Source organism: Octopus sinensis, linkage group LG2, assembly GCF_006345805.1.
Source record: "Octopus sinensis linkage group LG2, ASM634580v1, whole genome shotgun sequence".
Lineage (NCBI taxonomy): Eukaryota > Metazoa > Mollusca > Cephalopoda > Octopoda > Octopodidae > Octopus > Octopus sinensis.
Genome location: NC_042998.1, coordinates 67,972,404 through 67,993,912, shown reverse-complemented (window position 1 = coordinate 67,993,912; position 21,509 = coordinate 67,972,404). Strand labels below are relative to the sequence as shown.

The 21,509-nt window shown below is 34.8% G+C and overlaps 1 protein-coding gene across 3 annotated transcripts in view; it reads right to left on the bottom strand.

The window, feature by feature from the left end:
* Positions 1-21,509, bottom strand: part of LOC115224821 (glutamate receptor ionotropic, NMDA 2B-like) — a 743,429-nt gene that overhangs the window by 175,024 nt on the left and 546,896 nt on the right. For all 3 annotated transcript variants that reach the window (XM_036513846.1, XM_029795750.2, XM_036513847.1), the window contains one exon: positions 18,481-18,614. In XM_036513846.1, the coding sequence (XP_036369739.1) occupies positions 18,481-18,614 (134 nt within the window). The remainder of the gene's footprint in view (positions 1-18,480; positions 18,615-21,509) is intronic.

Here is a 21,509-nt window from a genome sequence, read left to right as displayed (position 1 = left end):
GGTTGAAGCAACAACAACAAATTTCTCGACAAATGCGTTGTCTAGGGTTTAATTAAATATCCTTGATTCATTAGATTTATTGCAACCGTTTATCGGTTGTTGTTGTTGTTGGTATTGGTGTCTAGGTATGTGTCATTTCTGATAGTGTTATTATCTGTGCAAGGATGTCTTCTACGTTTATTAGTTCTAGCAATTTGGGGTTGATTGATTTTATCATACTGCGTTACTTACAATTTTGCAGATATATCGAGAATGAATACTCCCCCCCACACACACATACTGAGAATGAAAATATATAGAGGCATATATTTTTATATTTCTGCATATATATATATATATATAATATATATATATATATATATATACACGATTGTGTTGTATTTGAGAAATTCGTTCTTAAATTTCCTATTCATCCTAGAATAGAAATTCTTAAGCTAAAAATTAATTCTTAATTTGATGCAACATTTTCTATAATATTTCTATGATTTCCTAAAACCCCCATCAAAACCATAAAAATATAAACCCATAAAAATTTATAAATGGATATTACGGTTTTAATAAACGTTATTGACCGTATGCAATGATCTGCTTATTTTCCATTAATATAATTTGATAAAATATCTGAAACAAGTGCAGAACAAAAATCAGTTGAAATATATCATGCAGGCAAATGGATACATTCTTATATTTATTAAGCGACAAACGAAACCCAATGCCAAATTTTCAATTAACCAGCTTAGTGTTCCCTGTAGCTTGCAAGCAGCGTCTTATCCCCTGATACTTTAGAATGCATTAAGCTGTTTATCATTATTATTGAGGCATAGTAATAATAATATAGTATTTGATATCCCGTTGTGGTTTATGATGCATTACATTTATCGAAAGTTATGACACGGAATCCTACTCAATCTGATCATTAACGCTGAGATCAATTTTCACATTTCCATCAAGCAGTGTCATTTGCCAGTAAGAAGAAAATAAGAAATTCATTCAAAGAAGCGATTTCGTTTCGTCAGTACATGTAAAACGAACATTTCGGTATTTTTTGTGTTTGACAGGGGAAATAGTAAACCTTATAGGCTGGGGTCACGTAATATATTGTATATTTAGTTTTATCACAGCTAATTTTCACCTCTGTATATATACAATGAAAACGAATGACAGATAAAGTGGTTCTGAGTTCAGAATATATCATATTTAGATAAATATTATTTTCAAATGGAATTATTATTTGGTATTTTTTTTACTTTCGTGATAGATGTCAGAAAAGGTAAGTAAAGGTTAAACTTGTCATTTATTAGAAGCAAAAACGGAAAAAAAAATACCAAGAGAAAAATATGAGATTAGTAGCAGGAATGAAGAAAAAATTAATAAAGAGAAAACCACTAAGAAATACAATCCCTTATTACATTGAAACGAAAAAGTTGCTCACAACACTGTTTCCTATAATTTAACAGTTAGTTTGAAAGAAAAAACAAAAATAGAAAGAAAGCAAAGAGCAAAACAAAAGCTGGTACGTGTTTTTAGCTTTCATTTGACGATGTATAAATAACTTGGCTAAAAATTCAATGATAGTATACTTAATATTATTTAAAACTTACAAAAATTCGTCAATTGAATTTGCATAAATCTCATTTGTAAACTGCTATTGATTGATAATTGAATATAAAAACCGAAAACACGGCTTAAATTCTTTGGGTTAGAGAAGTTTAATTAGAAAATTGATTAGAAATTACACCACATATATTTGCATACTAACCTCTGATTATTTTAAACTTTGTTCGTTCGTTTCCTTTCTCACCGAACATCATTTACAAGTGGAGAAAAAATAAACACTTATTACAAACTTCTATAAAAATATATATTCCCAAAACATTTCAGTGCAAGAATTTTATTTTATGGATTTCTTATATTTATTGGTTGATTAGGAGAACTGTCAACTACCTGTCGTGGAAAGGTAGCTTTTTTTAGAATTTCTAGATTTAATTATCAGAAACTTCTTAACAATTAAGATATTTGCTCTCCAATCAAGGCACTACTGGACGAATTTTAACTGAAGTTTAGGTGCAAGTGTGGTTGTGTGGTAAGAGGTTTACTTTCCAGCCACTTGTTTTCGGGTTCGGTCTCTCTGTGTGTGTGACATCTTGTGCAAGTGTTTTACTCTATAGCTTCTAGCCGACCAAAACCTTATGAATGAATTTATTGAACGAAGACTGAAAGACGCCCAACGTATGTATGTATGTGTGCTTTTGTGTGTGTGTGTGTGTGTGTGTGTGCGTGTGTGTGTGTGTGTGGTGTGTGTGTGTGTGCGCGTTGTACATCTTTCTGTCTGTGTTTGTACTCCACTACCGCTTCACAGTCGACGCTGATGTGTTTACGTTTACACAAACTAGCGATTCGGGAAAAGAAAACGACAGAGTAAGTTACCAGCTTTTGAAAAATAATTACTGGGGGTCGATTCAATCGACTAAAATCCTTCAAGGAGGTGCCCATGCATGGCAGTAGCAAAAAATAAAAGATAAGAGACATACTATTGACAAAGGGCTTTTTTGTATTAGACTATGAAAACGCCAAAATCTGATTTTGTTAGCTCGGAGAATAAGAATAGTATACTCATAGACCGAACAGCTGATATGGATCGACATAACATATATTTCGACTACCATATGATTCATATTTAGTGACATCGATTTTTTAGGCGTATAAAAAGCATTTACTATCTGACTGTGTTACAGGAAGGGCAAAAGATCGTGAGCTTCACAAAAAGAATGAGTTCGGAGAATATTGTGGAGTGCAACATTTTCTATGTTTACACGGACAAACATCTGTATCGGAATAGTTGAAGACCAGACACCAATGCCAGAACAGGACGACACTGCATATTGCCAAAGATCCCAGCAATGCCATCACGCTTCACGACCAGTTACTGCGACTGCCTGGGTTTCAAGGGCCCACAGCTTTTTAATATTCTCCCAAAGAGTGTGAGGAACTTGCACAAAGTAGATGTAGAGGCTTTTTAATCAAAGCTGGACATCTTCCTGTCGAGAGTCCCAGACGAATCTACCTCACTGCAAGAGGTGCAAATGAGGGTAGCTATATCAAACTCCATCCTTCACCAAGTGCCACATATTAGAGGAGGCTCTTAGTATTAACAGTGTAGCACAAAACGGCGGTGCACAAACATGGCCGCAGCTCTGAGCTGAAACTAGAAAAAAATATATTTACTGCAATGTGTGAATGTATATTTCATCGTTTATCTTTTACTTGCTTTAGTCATTAGACTACGGCCATTCTGGGACACCGACTTGAAAAATTTTAGTCTTTTGGCCGAACCACTAGGTTACTGGAATATAATCTAACCAACACCAGTTGCCAAGCAATAGTGGAGAACAAACACGAAAAAAAATGCATACATACACCAGGATTCTTTCAGTTTCCATCACCAAATTCATACTGAAGACTTTGATCGGCCCGAGGCTATAGCAGAAGACACATGCCCAACATGCCACGCAGTGGGACTGGTGCCGAAAGCATGCGACTGCGAAGTCAAATTCTTATCACACAGTCACATCTGCGCCTATTATCGAGACACAAGCGTCAAACTCAAGACCTGCAAGCCACATCCGGTCCAATGCATGATTATATCCTGCCCGCGAGAGAATTTTAGGCAAATGTCTTTTAATGGCCTGGCGATATGAAGTGTAAACCACAAATTCCTCAAATTTGCCGCCTTGTCGAACGAATGGCTGCATGAGAGCATTCCCACGTCGATCAGAACAAATTAAAATGATAGTTGTGTTGTGTGTGGATGTTCGTCATTACAGCAACCTGGCAACGTCCTGTTACTCGGTTTGGATTGGCGCATGAGAGATGAAAGTAGTGTAGTGCCCTGATATTGCATCACTCCTTCTCGCTTATGCCATATCAATCAAACGTCTATCGGTAGATGCAAAGACTTCATTTTAAATCAAAGCTAGCCGTTAAAGTGGCCAGGAGAAAAGTTGGTTCTGAAAACAGAGCTAATCAAAGCTGCTCTGAGGCTCAAAATATGTTTATTGATATTGGCGGTAAACCAGACTAATCATCAAGACAAATCGAAAAACTTGAATGCAGAACAGAAGCTACGGAAGGTAGAAAAACTAAAGACGGATCTAACATCACAGCAGGCGTTTTTCACCAAAGCAAAATCACAAAGTGTAACTGTTGTGAAAACAAGTTTTACTGTAGCAGAGGAGATCGCCAAATCAGCACGACCATTTACTGAGCGAGAGTTTCTGAAGAATTGCATGATGAAAGTGTGTGACGTCTTGTGTTCAGACATATGACAGCTGTTTGCAAATGTAGCCCTCAGCAGAAATACAATTGCTGATCGAGTTTGTGAGATGGCTACTGACGTGAAAACACAACTGATTGAAAAAGCAAAGATTTTGTTCTACACTCTCTTGCTGTCAATGAATGTAATGATACAACCGGCACTGCACAACTCACCATCTTCATCCATGGAGTGGATTCCAGTTTAAATGTTACAGAAGAAATATTGGATATGAAATCCATGCATGAGGCAACGACAGGAAAAGACATTTTTGACAACGTATGTCAAAGTGTAACTGACATTGGGGCAAACTTGTTGAACTTACAACAGATGGAGCACCGGTGATGTGCGGCGGAAAAAGTGGACTAGTAGGAAGGATACGGTTAAAGATGCAGGAGGATTGTACTGGTGAGGTGATAGCATATCACTGCATCATACACCAAGGATCACTGTGTAGTAAAGTCCTCAACATGGAACATGTAATGAGCTCTGTAACATAAGTCGTCAATTTTATCAGAGCCAAATTTCGGTCTTTTTTGCAAGAAGTAGATTCACAGTTCAGCGACATGCCTTATACAGAGGTGCAGTGGCTAAATTGGGGAAGAGTTCTCGGTAGAGTTTTCCTGCTGATCGAGGAAATCTCTCAGTTTATTGACAGCAAAGGAAAAGACACCCGTTTCGCGGTAAGTGTTCTGATCTCGGTCAGTTATACGACGTGGAAAGTGGATAAGCGACCTTGTAGAGTCTTAAGAAAGATCAAAGTTCAGGGCTCGCAACGGTAATGTCCGTGTCGAGTCGTAGGGCTCGACTTAGTAATTTCCAAGGGCTTATGATGGTAACGATGATGATATCATTTACAGGCTATCACATACATAAAATCTTTAACCTACCTGTAGTATTTATTTATATCTAGTTGAAGAGATCCGAAAAGTTTTGTTTTTCTATTGACTCTATGTAATATGTTTGGTAGAATACGAAGTGTCAACCTACTGTGGCAGCCATATCTAGAAGTAGGAACTGAATTAAATCACAGCTGTTTTGAAAGCAATTAGTTCTTCCTTGTTGAAACATGCAACGATGGAACAACAACGGTGAATGATGCAACAATAACAATTTCCAAATGTAAATATTAATTTTGTTTTTATATTGTCAAAGTCAGAGATTCGTAAGGCTGTCATAAAATCGATCAAGCAAACCCAAGAACATGGTTTGCATTAATTTTATCGGAGAAAGCCAAAAAAGGAATCTAGACACCACCACTCAAGAAAGATTTGAAATAAGAATTTAAATGACTGAGAATAAATATTAATTTGTACCACATGTAATAGGCTACAGATTTCGAGGGCGAAAAGGCGTTTAGGTCGATCCTAGCATTCAGTTGGTACTTAATTTTTCGACCCCAGGAGAATGAAATACAAAGTCCACACAACCAAATTTGAACAGAAAACGTTAAACGACAAACAAAACCTTGTGTCTATAACTAAACTAGCTTTTCAAAAGCAAATAATATCGAACACTTGTATGTATTATTTATTTCCTTTTTAGCCAATCGCGTCAAAAGTCTGACTACAGCTTTGCTTATTATTATTGTTTTTTTTTTTTTTGGTTACTGCAAAACTTCGATGAAGAAATAAATTTATTTCCGAAATCTTTACTTTTACACCCCCATACATCATCTATTCTTTCTATTAAGTTTATTTTTATTTCTTCTCTGAACAGAAGCTGTTTCAGCCACCTTCTTGGCTCTAGATAATTTGACATGGAGTGAAAAGTGAGTGAACCATTTACAATTCGTATCTAGAATTACTTGATTGCCGCCTTTGTGAATTCACTTCTGCTTACTTAGGTAACATTTATCACATGATTATGCTTAAAAAAAGATCATTTCTTATGTCTAACTAAGATTTATCTCGAAAGCTGTTCTTAAGACCATTTAAATTAAATTTGAAGTAGCATTGTTAAAATATCTCTTTCACATGCATAGCGTCTCTATCTCTCAAACAATAGACAAAGAGAGATAGACATATGCCCCATAATACAAACATATGCATATATATGTTTATGTAAATATACATTTATACGCATATATGTATACTCATATACATTTATACAAGTGACTACACACGCACAGAAACACACACGCACACACATACATTTGCATATATATATATATATATATATATATGTACGTATCTATGCATGTATGTATGTATGTAGTTATCTATATATGTATGTATACATGCGTACATATATGTGTGCAATTATATATATATATATATATATATATATATATATATATATATATATATATATATATATATATATCAACAGAGTGAAGCAAAAGGCAGCGAAAGGCCAAGAGGAGATTTTATCGAAAATCTCATAAGACCAAGCTTCGGTAACACTGTCTTATTTTTATAGGAGTTGACTGTATATAGGTTGAAATAATGCTAAAGTCCAAGGTAAGTTTTGCAGTAAGGTAATAAACATGGTGTGAAATAAGCATCAAATTGTTAAGAAACTCGGAAAATATTTCAGTTCCATTACTCTACACTGCAACAGTTATTGAAACGTTATAAAGCCAGAGAAATGTCTACATTAAAACAATAAAGAACGAGGAGAAAGGTCGTGGAAAGCTTGTACGATGTTGAGGCTATGAAGAGAAGATGGCTTACACGCAGAGAAACATAGAAAGTTGCTCAATAAAACGCGTTTCAGTGTAAATCGTTAGAATATAGGATTCTGTAAGAAAAGTGAGAAAAAACGAGTTACGAAGCCATCAATAAACATATTTATGTAAGTATAAAAACACACACACACACATATATATATATGCACCTGAAGCATATATGTGTGCATGTAAATATGTATATACAAGCATGTGTTTGTATATAAAATTATCTCTATAAACATATATATATTATTCATCTCTCTCCCTCTATCTTTCTATCTGTCTATCTATGCACGCGTACAATTTTATAGCATCATATTATAACACATATTATGTATATATATATATATATATATATATATATAGTTTTAAATGTTAACTATGGTTGAAAGTCTGAAATCTTAAACCGTTATTGGCGTTGGTGAATGAATTCTCGAGATAGCCGGGCCTAAGCTGAGAAAGAGACTCTACACATAAAAGTGAAGAGCATTTACACCAACACACAAGCTAACTCTTCATTGATTTTTCTTTAATGGCACCAGTAGTTTTAATACAATGGACATACATTCGTTAGTAACCTACACGTTTTTAACGTAGCATGCGATCGAATGCTTTATTGTTTGTTTATAACTAGTTTATTGTGATTAATGTTGCTACTACGGCTGAAATGTACGGCAACGCTGTATTCAGAGTCACATTTTGTTTTAACTATAATTCAACAACACTCTTCGTTTGCCAGTTTATATATCCGCCAGCAGAATATGAACGCAATTTGTTGAATGTTTGTAGGTTCTCATAAATGACTTCCGGTACTTCGTATGACAACTTTGCAGTCTGATTTCGAATCTCGCCGTGGTCAGTTTTGTGAGTCATACTTTTCTGGTTGACAAAATATTGTCAATCAAATATTGGAGTCGATGTTATCGAATAACTTTTCCTTCCCTGCTTCCCTCTTCCTTAACTGTCCTCGTATCTAAATTAGGAAAAGAAAATTCTTTTCTACTCTAGGTACAAGGACCGAAATTTTTAGGGAAGGGGCCAGTCGATTAGATCGACCTCAGTACACACGTGGCACTTAATTTATCGACTCCAAGAAGATGAAAGGCAAAGTCGATCTCGGCAGAATTTGACCTCAGAACGTAAATACAGACGAAATACCTATTTCTTTACTACACACAAGGGGCAAAACACAGAGAGGACAAACAAGGACAGACAAACAGATTAAGCCGATTATATCGACCCCAGTGCGTAATTGGTACTTATTTAATCGACCCCGAAAGGATGAAAGGGAAAGTCGACCTCGGCGGAATTTGAACTCAAAACGTAACGACAGACAAATTACCGCTAAGCATTTCGCTTGTATATCCTATCAGGTTTTGTGCCTATGGTAGAAAGAATCATTATCATTGTTAAGTCGGCGAGCTGGGAGAATTGTTTACACGACGGACAAAATGCTTAGCTGTCTTTGCGTTTTGAGTTCAAATTCCAGTGAGATCGACTTTGCTTTCATATTTTTCTTGGTTGATAAAATAAGTTCCATTGAGCACTGGGGGTCGTCTATGACATCAACCTTTCCTCCCCTTAAAGTTGCTGGCCTTGTATCAGAATTTTGAACCCTTTATTATTGTCATTGTTGTTGTTCCTTCGTACTTCTGTTTATATCCTGTGGATAACACTCTCCGTAGAGTGAGCTTCTGGACAGCATATATATTGAAGTCGTCCCAGTGATCCAATGAACAATGCTAGTCTTTCGGTCTTAATATTCTTAATCCCGTTGAACTCGACCTCTAGGACTTTGTACTTGGTCAATTTCTCTGTGACTTCCATGGAAGTGCTTCTTTCGAAAGAGTATTGCAAGGTCGAGAACTATAAAAAACCTGTGTTTTGGATTCCATAACTTTGTAGACTTGTCGATTTTCCGACATGGATAGGCTTATTATATTAGTGGAAGGTAACAACACCGTTTTCATTAAATATACTTATATCAATTCTCAGTTATCCTGATTTTATAATTCCTGCATGTTTTCCCTAGAAGATACACCTTAAAGATACGCCTTGTTTTGCCCACGGATGTATTCCGTCACTGCTAGACCCAGGCACCAAAGATCACGTTGTCAATGGCGTCTTGATACTTTCCTTTGAATCTTTACTATGTGTCTGTCATCGTTCACGATGTCATATTCACAGGATCTGACAAGAAGACTGATTTTTTGCAATGGTTATCAGACCTCTTTGTTCACGTTTGCATCCCGCATCTGTTTTGGGGTATCTCTTATTCATTACTTTGTCCATCACAATGTTTCCTGCAGGAGCAGCTGACTAAAGTATTTTGCATTGCCTTCAATCGTTTGGTGTGAGTGTTAGTCACCTCGTTTTCCGTTGGTGATGTTTCTGGTATATATATACAAAAAAACCCACTATCTTGATATTCTCCTCTTCTTCGTTCATGAAGTGTATCATATCTACCAATTCAGATGCATATGCTTCCGATTTTGTTAGGTATGCGACCAACAGAATAGTGATTGTATAATTATCGTTACTATTCTGAAGGACTCTCGGATAGTTCTTAATTACCGGTTATTCTTTACTTGAAAGCAGGCAATAACAAATCACCAAAGGTTTCAAGTAGTGCCTTCTCCTGTGACTCAAAGAGACTATATTCTCGTTAGTATGCGAGCTGTACCCAACAATGCTGTCTTCTGGATCACCTTGAGCCTGACAGCACCTCCAATATTCTTAATATGCTTTTCAAACACCTTGGAAACTGCTTCTAATGCTCTAATTACTACCGGTATCACTATTACTTTCTTCAAACCCCATAACTTTCCTATCTCGTCACGCATTGGCTGGTATTTCTCAATCTTTTCCTTACATTTCACCTTCGAATCGTCTGGTATTGCAACATATATTATCGTTACTTATTTTTCACCTTTATGGATGAGCACAATATCTGGTTGTCTCGCCTCTATGAATTGGTCGTACTGCGTGTTAAAATCTCAGAGTATTTTGTAATGTTCATTTTCCATTACTCCTTCAGGCTTGTGTTCATGCCATTGTTCGGCTCTCTCGAGGTTTGCTTTATTGCACATCAGCCAGTGGACATATCTGGGTACATTTTCATGTCTCCGTTGTACGAGCTTACAGCACTCACTAACAGTATGGCTTATACTTTCTCCCTTCGCAGAGTACGTCCTACACTAAAAATTTTAAATGGAACACTAAATATTTCACCGGGCATTATTGGAAGTAGCAGATAGAGCGATACAACATAACACTGGTAGTTTTGAAAATTTACATTACTAGCGCATATAATGGCCAATCATTCCCTTTATATTTTGAGATAACTCGGATCCTTGACTCTCCGGGTGATCGGCTGATTTTCTGATTCTGTCTATTCAGCTATTCACGAAGTTTTACAAGTTCAGTGTCAACATATTCTATTAATATGCATAATGTGATCTGTAGAAAGAGAAAGTGACATCTCGCAAAACCAATACAAATTTTCAGTTTAAATATTTATTTGAAACAAGATTCAATAATATTACCATGCTACATCTCTTGGGAGAATGCAATTCGCTATCACACTTTTACGTTTATCTTCAGCAACGTAAGGATTATGTTTCTAATGAAAAGAAACTAATATACTTATCGCGAATTTTATCCAAATTTAAACAGGGGTTGAGTTGATGAAAGATAGACCCTGTATTTCACCGATTTCACAATCGATAAAAGTTGTAACAGTGTTACATAATACGGAAATCGAATAGACTAAAACAGTGAAATTGAATAGAAAAAGACACAGAAAGGAGGGTAGAAAATAAAGTCTCTTTCAATGGCAACAGCAAAACTGTACAAAGGAAAATAAATGAAGACATATAAAAAGGATGGTTTTAAAACATGAGAATTTGGCTTCGATGTAAATAATCCATTGTTACTAAAAGGAGCATATTTCTTTCTTTTTTTTAACCAAACAAATTGTTCGAATATAACAAAAAATGATTTTGCAAAGAGGAGCGTAGAAATAGAAGGGAAACCTATGTAGTGCTAACAGCAAAAGAGAAGAAGAATTTTTAGAAGAGAAGAATGCACAGCAGAAAGATCCCCACCAGCGAAAATGGTAAAGAAAAAAAATAGAAAGGAACAGCAAATAAGCAATGGCGGAAAGAAATATCAAACCACGAAATAAGTTAACAACTTCAGGGCATTAATATTTGTTATACAACAGGAAAATTTACTGGCTGCAATATTTAACTGGTAGGCAAACAGTGACAGGGTATTTTTTCCAAAAAATATAAAAACAACAAACAAAAACGATTCAATGATCTACTGAAAAAAATGAACGCAAACATAAAAATAATACGTAAAATCTGAGTAAAAAGTTATAATAATTTATCTCAAATACTTTCGGAAAGAGACACCACAGAAGCTACCAAACTAACATCTACCTTTTTAGAGATTACAAAGCCTTGACAAAAATATTATCGCATATAATGCTTATATGAAATAAAACTCAACACTCCTAACGGAACTGAAGGAATACCGTAAACGTTCATACTTGTGTATGTATTGGTAATTGTTGAACTGCAAAGAAAGAATCGGACAGTGATATTTAAAAAAAAATATTACACGTATTTTGTTCTCACTGATCTAGCTTTAAAGATATGTGAGGAATCATATGTAATATAAATAAATGGGTAACATTTTATCCAATTCATAATAAAGGAATTATAAAACAAATAAATTTTAAAAACATTTTTACAAAGCGATTCTACTACGTATTAAAACTAAACAAAAACAAAACTGGCACAGCCCATTACGACGATGAGGGTTCCTGTTGATTCGATCAACAGAACAGCCTGCTCATGAAATTAATATGCAAGTGGCTGAGCATTCCAGAGACACACCTTCCCTCAACGTAGAACTCAGGAAGATTCAGCGTGATTAGAGTGGGGATAAGGCTGGCCCCTTGAAAGCACAGATAGAACCATTTTTTCCAGTTGAGTAGACTGGAGTAAAGTGAAACGAAGAGTATTGCTCAAGACCACAACGCACCGCCGCAAATCGAACTCATGACTCAAGGCATTAACATATCTAATCAAAATACGGAAGAAGAATAGACACTGGTCAGAAATATAGTTAGATGTTGACGAGGTGAGCAGTCATCCCCGAGGGCAGCTGTGAATAGAAACAGTTTCGTCTTGTTTACTATAATTATTGACTTGAAAGTTTGACACAAGGCTAACAATTCCAGGAGAGTGAATAAGTCGAATGTATCAACCCCAGTGTTCAACTGGTACTTATTTGATTCTACTCCGAAGGGATGAAAGAGAAATTGAACCTCAACGGAATTAGAACTCAGAACGTAAAGCGGGACGAAATGCCTTAAAGTTCAGCCAGCTCACTGCCTTCTTGCTTATTATTATTATTATTATTATTGGCTTCAAATTTTGGCCCAAGGCCAGCAATTTCGCGAAAATGGCTAAATCGATTCCATTGACCCCAGTGCTCAACTGGTACTTAACTGATACTTATTCTATCGACCCAGAAAGGATGAAAGGCAAAATCAACCTCAGTGGAATTTGAACTCAAAATGTACAGGCAGACGAAATGCTGCTAAGCATTTTGCCTGCCTTCTTGTCTATTAGAGTTATAATAAATATATTTTTTGTCATACATGGCTCGGTGATTAGCGCGTCGGGCTCACAATCACGAGGTAGTGAGTTCAGTTCCTGGACCGGGATGCGTGCTGTGTTTTTTCACATTGCTGCAGTTCACTCAGCTGTAGAAATGAGTTGTGATATCACTGGTGCTAAGCTGTATCGGCCTTTGCTTTTCCCTTGGATAAATAACATGAGTGGTGTGGAGAGAAGAACCTGGTATGCACGAGCGACCGCTGGTTTTCCACAAAGAACTTTGCCCGGATTTGTGCCTTGCAGGGGAAATTTCTTGGTGCAATCCCATGGCCATTCATGAACGAAGGGGGACTTTACTCTTATACTTTAATTTTAGCACAAATTAGATCCGACAATTCTAGGAAGAATTGCAAACTTTAATCGTAGGTAGAGCTAAATATAAAACAAGCCTTGGTATGTAATATTTACTATGTAGTTCTTTACCACCTACTTACTTAGCCATTCTTTCTTGCCGAGTATATCGCTTCTTGTTTTCCTTTTAATTTGTTGTGTGGAAGAAAAATGCTTTCCCATAGTTGATTCAAATAGAAAGGGAGAAATAGAGTTGAAGCGTTTTACGTTTATAACATAATCATTAGTCTTTCCTTGTTTCAGGCATTAAACTTGCGGTCATGCTGGGGCACCGCCTGGAAGAATAAATGAATCGAATGAATCGACCCCAGTACATTTTTTGTTTCTTTTAAACTTGGTACTTATCACTAGATCTCTTTTGTCGAATCGCTAGCTTACAGGGACATAAACGCACCAACACAGGGACGGGGAATGAACGGGGAATGAACACAGACACAGAAGCACACACACTTACATACACGCATACACAAACATATAGTTTGTTTTTGTTGTTGACAAACCCTAGGTCAGGTTTGATCGACCATGCCTTTGATTAAAGCATTTCAGCTGTGACTTTACCACTTTTAGACATTCTGTATATAAGACTATAGCGCTATTACATTATCCTACGTGTTCAATCAATATCAAGTGAATACAATGTGGTTTAAGGGAAATTTGGATGCTATTTCTACCAGGTCGGATGACATCGAAGAATCTCCCTCATTGGCGTTTTGGCTAACAGTGAGACATATGTATGATCTTAGTAGTGTTGAAAGTCTAAACATGATTAACAAAACAACGTATTTCGCCGATTGTATCAGCTGTATAGTAACACAACCAAATTCCACTTAGATAGCAACTGAAAATGAAATACAATGATGATGAAGAGATTCTCAATTATTCATATATAATTCCAGCTGTATTTAATTCCATAAGGAAACCAACACAAGGTCTGTCTCCCGCTTTGAATTAAATCCAGCCTGTGACCTAAGAGTAGCGTGGCTTTACACAACCTATACTTCGACGAGGTTATAAACAACTTTACATCCTCCAAGATCAATCTATTTTCAGCTGCCATATATATATAGAAGGAGATGAACCAATCTGCCTTTTCGTTCTATCAAACTATTTAGCAAAGCAAAGAAAATAACACAAAAATTCCAAATGAAAGACTTTGAAAATTTCTTACGCTTGTAATTCTCGATACAGAATTCTCTCCAGCGTCTGTTTTATCATTAATCAGTTTAGATAAAGATCAGTTGTTTTCGTGAAGATTTCTTCCATATATTAGTTCTCTCTCATGAACAAGGAATAAAGATTAAGATCTTATTGAATAAGGCTGGAAAGAGTTTAAAGAATATACGGTATGTCAAGAACTAGAGAATTCTTCCTTAATTATAAGCTGTCCAGGGTACTTGAAACATCAAAATGCATGAAGTAAGTGGCGTTCTTTTCAAAAACGTCCTGATAGGGTTTTGAAAATGACTTTCGTTTCGGTAATATGAACACAATTTTATATAAAATATTCAATCTTTTCTGTGATATGAAACGCAATAGAATATGGACAGCCTTTATATCGCGGACTTGGCTATAGATTAAACTAGGATCAAAGATATCCGCTGAGAGAAAATGTATAAAAATAATTGATTGAATGATTTAACCTTTTTTCTATCCTTCTTTTTTCTTTCGCTTAGATCTATAAGTGAAAGTTATAATGAAAAGGAAGAGAAAATTCCTTCCGATTTTATAACTCACATATTCCATCCTTCTCTTGTTAGATGCTTCTAGAAACTTTTAAATCTAAGATAGGCTTCGCAGAATGTTATGAATATCCTTATAAGTCAGCATAGATTATGCTTGATTTCGGCCAGCGAAAGAGAAAAAATCCCTCTATAGAATTAGTAATAAAGAAGATATAAAACCGTAGAAATCCTTACAAAAAAGTAGATGAATAAAATATATATTCAGTGTGACTGAGAAATATATATGATATCATTAGAAATATCCAATATATAATATTATATGAAATTAAATGACAAAAGAGTAGAAAGTATTGCGCTGTTTCTTATTGAAACGTTGATGATTGCCTCAAAATTGTATTAATTCTGGTAATTTCTTTTGGGGAAAGAGGAAGAAATATAAATATCAAGTGTGTTTAAATACTCTTGTGTAATTAATAGGAATGATAGAAAGGTAGAATATGGGCGAGGAAATCGTGAAGAAGAAGAAGAATAGTGATGCTGAATACCGACGAGATTATTATATAAAAAATAGTAATGCACTTACCTACCTACCTACCTACCTACCTACCTACCTACCTACCTACCTACCTACATACATACATACATACATACATACTACCTACCTACCTACCTACCTACCTACCTACCTACCTACCTGTCTGTCTGTTTGTCTGTCTATTTATTTTTCTTCGCACAGACTCAGACTCTCATGTATCCGGATATTTGTTTTGATGTCTTTAATAATACATGCTCTTACTCTCTTTCTCTCTCACCTTCTCTCACGCACACGTACACAAATATATATATATATAATATATATATATATATATATATATATATATATACATATATATATATATATATATATATGAGCATACATATTTGCATATAGGCGCATACATACAGGGAAAAGAACCTTGCTCACACACAAAGACACATACATACATATGTACATATATATAATTATACACTCATATATATACATACATACGTACATACACACACACACATATAAATACATATATTCATATATATGTGTGTGCATGTATCTGTGTGCTTTCAAGTGAAGTGCGTGTTTGGCTATTCCAAACAAAAGCTTCGGACAAATATCTATTTATCTATCAATCTATCTATCTATCTATCTATCTATCTATCTATCTATCTATCTATCTATCTATCTATCTATCTATCTATCTATCTATCTATACATCTGTCGTTCTTTCTCTCCCTCTCTCTATGTATATATATATATATATATATATATATATACATATCTACCGGCGCATCTCTGTGTGTGTCTGTCTATCCATCTGAATGTATATCTACCTACCTATGTATGTATATTTATATATATATATATATATATATATATATATATATATATATATATATATATATATATATGTATATATATATACATAGATAGATCGATAGATAGATAGAGAGATATAGAAAGAGAGGTACAGAAAAGTATGAAAAGATACGTGCATTGCGTGTTCATGATTGACGATGCATACGTGTGTGCCTGCATGCATATAGGATACATGCATATTGTGAACAACATCGTATGCGTGTATATATATGTGTATATGTATGTGCATGTATATTTCCAAAATTGCTTTAGTTAGGAATGCAATTATTAGTTCTTCTGCCACATTTCTTAATATATTTTGTATATCTCTATTATTTTTCCCTTTATATTTTACAAGCCAAACCAATTTCCGAGATGTTTTATATGAGAGAATCTTTAGCAATATTAATATTTTATTTATTGCTATTTATTATTCATTATTATGGACCGTACTGAGGTTAGACATTGTTAATATTCACCAATATTTTATGTCGACGTACGTCGAAGTTGTGAGCATAGAAATGGATCTTGTTAAAAAAACAGAGCCAACACTGATGTCACATTAAAACTATGGGTTTTTTCTTTTTGTTTTGTAAGAATTGATCAGAAGAATTGCTTGGGTATTTTTGTAGAAAACTCTTTCCATGTTTAAATCATAAAGAATCTACAAACTTCAAGAGATAAGTTATAAATAATAGCGTGTAGGATATTGGGTTAAAAAAAAACTCGCCTTCGAGTATTATCCCATCGAGGACATTTTTTTAACGTAAAATACTATGCGATATTATTTATAGCTTTAAAAATATATTATTTGGTACCTCTGGAAGTTTCTAAACCCAAGGTCCAAATTCTTTTATAAACAAGGTCGATTTTTTCAATCTTAATGTAAAAACAAACACAATTATAATATTAATTATTATTATATTTGTACATCAATCTGATCATAAATCCAATAATGGAAAAATCAATGTTTTAGAGCAATTCAGAAATAATTCCTATGCTCATTCATTTTGGTGATGAAAAGTTTGCAGATTATAGTTCGAACCACGCTTGTAGAGTAACCCTGAAAGAGGGTACACGGTAAATTATGGTAGGTGTATGTGTAACTGTACATATTCGATGCAATAAAAACCCGTGTCGGATATTTAAAACAACTAATTATGTTGTATGACCAACTGTAAAATTTAAAGGAACGTTTGCGGATGTACCGGACTCTGTATTCTTTATAATTGCATGAAACTTACTGTCCTGTAATATTCATAATCCAGAGAAGCGAACCCGGATATACCCATAAGAAAAATTGTGGCGAGATTGTATATACTAAGGGATGATTAATATTTATTACTACTTGATGCAGTTTGCTGAAATCTGGAGAATACCTAAGAGCTATTACAGTACCACCTGGATAATTTATCCCTTATATATATAGTGAAACTTAAAAAGAAACAAAGAAAATGCACACTAACTATGACCATAATGGCTTTTTTAAAACAAATATATATACAAACAAATGAGTTGAAGTTATATTAAGATGTATAAAACTAATTATTAAAAAAAATCCATACCGGTTTCGATATAGATGGTCACTTAATTTCCCCACGTGGCTTCCCTAAAACCTGTTTAAATTATATATATGTGTGTGTGTGTGTGTGTGTGTGTGAAAGTCAAAGAGTCTGCATTTGTAAACCACTGGCATTTGATTTCAATAATGTACATAGCCGGTATGCATGCAAAACACACGCACACACATACACACATTCACGCGTACACCCACGCCCACACAAAGAGTTGATTTCTGTAAATTGCCTCCCGAAATCCACGCACATGCTTATTCGTAAAAGATGCATAAATATTTGACATATTATATATTATTTTATATATATATTATATATTATATAACACTATTTTTTATGTATCTGGAGGGCTGCAGTGTTTACGTTCTCGATTTTTGGATGTTATCCATATAACAACGGATACATCTTTGTAAAGGGGAGATTTCAGTTAACTCTAAGAAAACGGCAGCAACAAGTTCTCACCTAGCATCGTGTAAGACTTATGTATGGTAATTTCAAATAATTTTACTTTATTGCATTTCGTTAAATATACACTGATTTGGAAACTTCGCCAATCGTTGTCTTCGTCAGACACTCTGAAAAATCTAACGATCTGCAAATCTTCAAAGTAACTTTGAAGATACAACTTGCCCACTGGAAGAATTGGACGTGAAATTTCGTCAGCTTTATAGTCTTGTTTGCAATAAAATTAAATCCGTATATAAAATTAGATTCTAGTGAAATATGACAGACAGCACCATTGATGTGCTTCACTTTTCTTAAATAAACATAGAATTGGAAATTTACTTAAAATATTTGAAGACTTACCTAAAATACCGGCTGGAAGAGACCCTTCGGTCTGTGTTTGTTTGCCAAGGGACTTGTGGGAGATTATCCACATGTATTTACTACTGGTCATCCCAAGTAAATGCGCCTGTTCTATAATGGTCAGCATCTCATGCCTGAAACAGAAAAGAAAGATTATTGCAAAAATTACTTATTTAAATCTTCATCTTAATCACTGCTCTTTGTCATTTGTTTGTATTTTTCTTTATTGGTCCAAGAAAGAGGAATTACTGTGCACGGTCTTTCCCTACCTTCTCAACCTGGTTGCAGAGACTGGTTTGATTCATAGATTATCTGATTGTGTGTGTATGTATGTGTGTGTATATATATAATGTCTGACCACCTCTGTCCGGCATGATTAATCACTGGCCCCTAAACCTTTTGTTTTTTTCTCTCTCTGTTTAGTTCTGTGTTCCTTTCTGTTAAAGAGCGTAGGCTTGAAACGTTAAAGACTTTTTCACTTCCCGAGCGTTAAACTAATACATCTGTTTGTTGTTTACACACCCGTCTTTGTCTTTTTTTTGGTAAATTCTAACTATATATATATATATATATATATATATATATATATATATATATATATATATATATATATAAATATATATTCTTTTATTCTTTTACTTGTTTCAGTGATTTGACTGCGGCCATGCTGGAACACTGCCTTTAGTCGAACAAATCGACCCCAGGACTTATTCTTTGTAAACTAGTACTTATTCTGTCGGTCACTTTTTGCTGAACCGCTAAGTGACGGGGATGTAAACACACCAACACCGGTCGTCAAGCAATGGTGTTGGAACAAACACACACAGAAATAATAAATACACACACATAAACAGACACACATATATATACAAACATATCGACGACGGGCTTCTTTCAGTTTCCGTCTACCAAATCCACTCAGAAGGACTTGGTCGGCCCGTGGCTACAGTAGAAGACAGATGCCCGAAGTGCCGCGCAGTGGGACTGAATCCGGAACCATATACTTGGGAAGCAAGCTTTTTAACATATATATATATATATATATATGTATGTGTGTGTGTGTGTGTGTGCGTGTGTGTCTGTGTGTGTGTATGTGTGTGTATACAATATACTGATATGTGATAGTAAAATTCAACAAGAAAAGTACTACATCTGGTGAGAGATAAATATTATTTATTTAAGGGTCACAATACATGTATTAAAGCGCTAATAATAGTTTCATATGCTGTGAGAACTCAAACATTTTCTTCAGGCGCAAACCACATATCATAACGAACTTTAAAAAAAATTAAATAAATAGAAGAAACGAGATGATGGTCAGAAAGTAGCATATAGAAAACGCAGATAGTAAACAACGGAAAACGAAAAACGGAAAACGAAACTAAAGTGTCAAAGGTAAAAAGTGCTGTCCTCCTTAAATCATAAGGCTGGGAAGATATCAAGTCAGAAAGATATCAAGTTATAGTTGCAGTAACTTCTGCCTCACGTGATAGATTTAATCTTACATCGTTGGTCAAGTGGATAGGATCCTGGATTCAGCTGCCCACATATAATGGTTATCATTACACGTACTCAACACCAAGAACTTGAATCCAGCTGCAACTGTTACGATCCAGGATCTTGTCCACTTGACCAACGATGTAAAATTAAATCTATCATATATGAGGTAGAAGTTACTGCAACCCAAAATAATAATACAACTGATAAGAAGACCTATATCGGATGTAAAGGTGAATTTTAAAATCGCTATGACAATCACATATCCTCCTTCCGACAAGAGTAAAGCTACTAAGTTGGCTAACCACTTATGGACTTTAAAAGATAACGAAACACAGCATGTGATTAAACGGAAAATAATTGAGAAATCCATACCTTAAGTGAATGGATCGAACAAATGTAGACTTTGTTTGCCTGATAGAGCGCAGAACCAGTTCAGATCTAAGATCCCTAACTCTCTATTGAACTCCAGGTCAGGAAGTTTCAGTGGTAGCATGCATATGTATAAATATATTCTGAAGAATTGGAAAATTCCGCCTTTCCCTGACTGACTTGATATCTTCCCAGCCTTATCATTTTGACACTGTTTTTCGTTTTCCGTTGTTTACTGTCTGCGTTTTCTATATGCTGTTTCTGAGCTTCATCTAGTTTCTTCTATTTATTCAGTTTTTTTTTAGTTCATTATGATATGTGGTTTGCGCCTGAAGAATATGTTTAAGACCTCTCAACATCTGAAGCTATTAGTAGCGCTTTAATACATGTATTGTGACTTAAATAATAATAATAATAATAATAATAATAATAATAATAATAATAATAATATAATAATAATAATAATAATTATAATTATATATATATGTATATACACACACATACTTATATACATATTGTAGCATGCCTACTTTTTCTCTTGTCTTCTCACTCTTAATTGTAGACTTTCCCTTTCCTTCCATGTCCTTTCTGTTTCTCCCTCTCTTTCATCCTCGTTCCCTTCAATCTACTGTCTACACGTGACCCGTGACTAATTTTCTCATCTCTGTGTTTTCGCCACCAGATGCTTAGTCTGCCGATCAACATTTTCTCCTCCCTTACTATTTCTCTTTTTCTATATTCATTGAGGATTCCTTCTAGGCGCTACCAACCAATCACGTGTTTGGTCGAAAGGCTGTATGTATTGTGTCGTCTATCGTTTCAAATTACGTTTGCTTGCTTTCGTACGTCCACACTGTATTGTCTTGTTTGCTCGATCCCTAAGTCTCCGCAAATCTTGCATGTGCCGCCGATATACGAATTTCTCGGGCTTATCTTTAAAGGCACGAAACTAAGTATTAGCATATTTAGTCGATAACTGATGAAGAATTAGGGTATTTCTGTGTCTGTCCTACGTGTACGTTTAGTAGTATTTATTGCTTTTTCATTTATTGAGTAACTGAACACCACGATTCCTGACTTTCGTTAATTGTGAGTTTATATATATATATATATTATATATATATATATATATATATATATATATATAAACTTACTTAGAA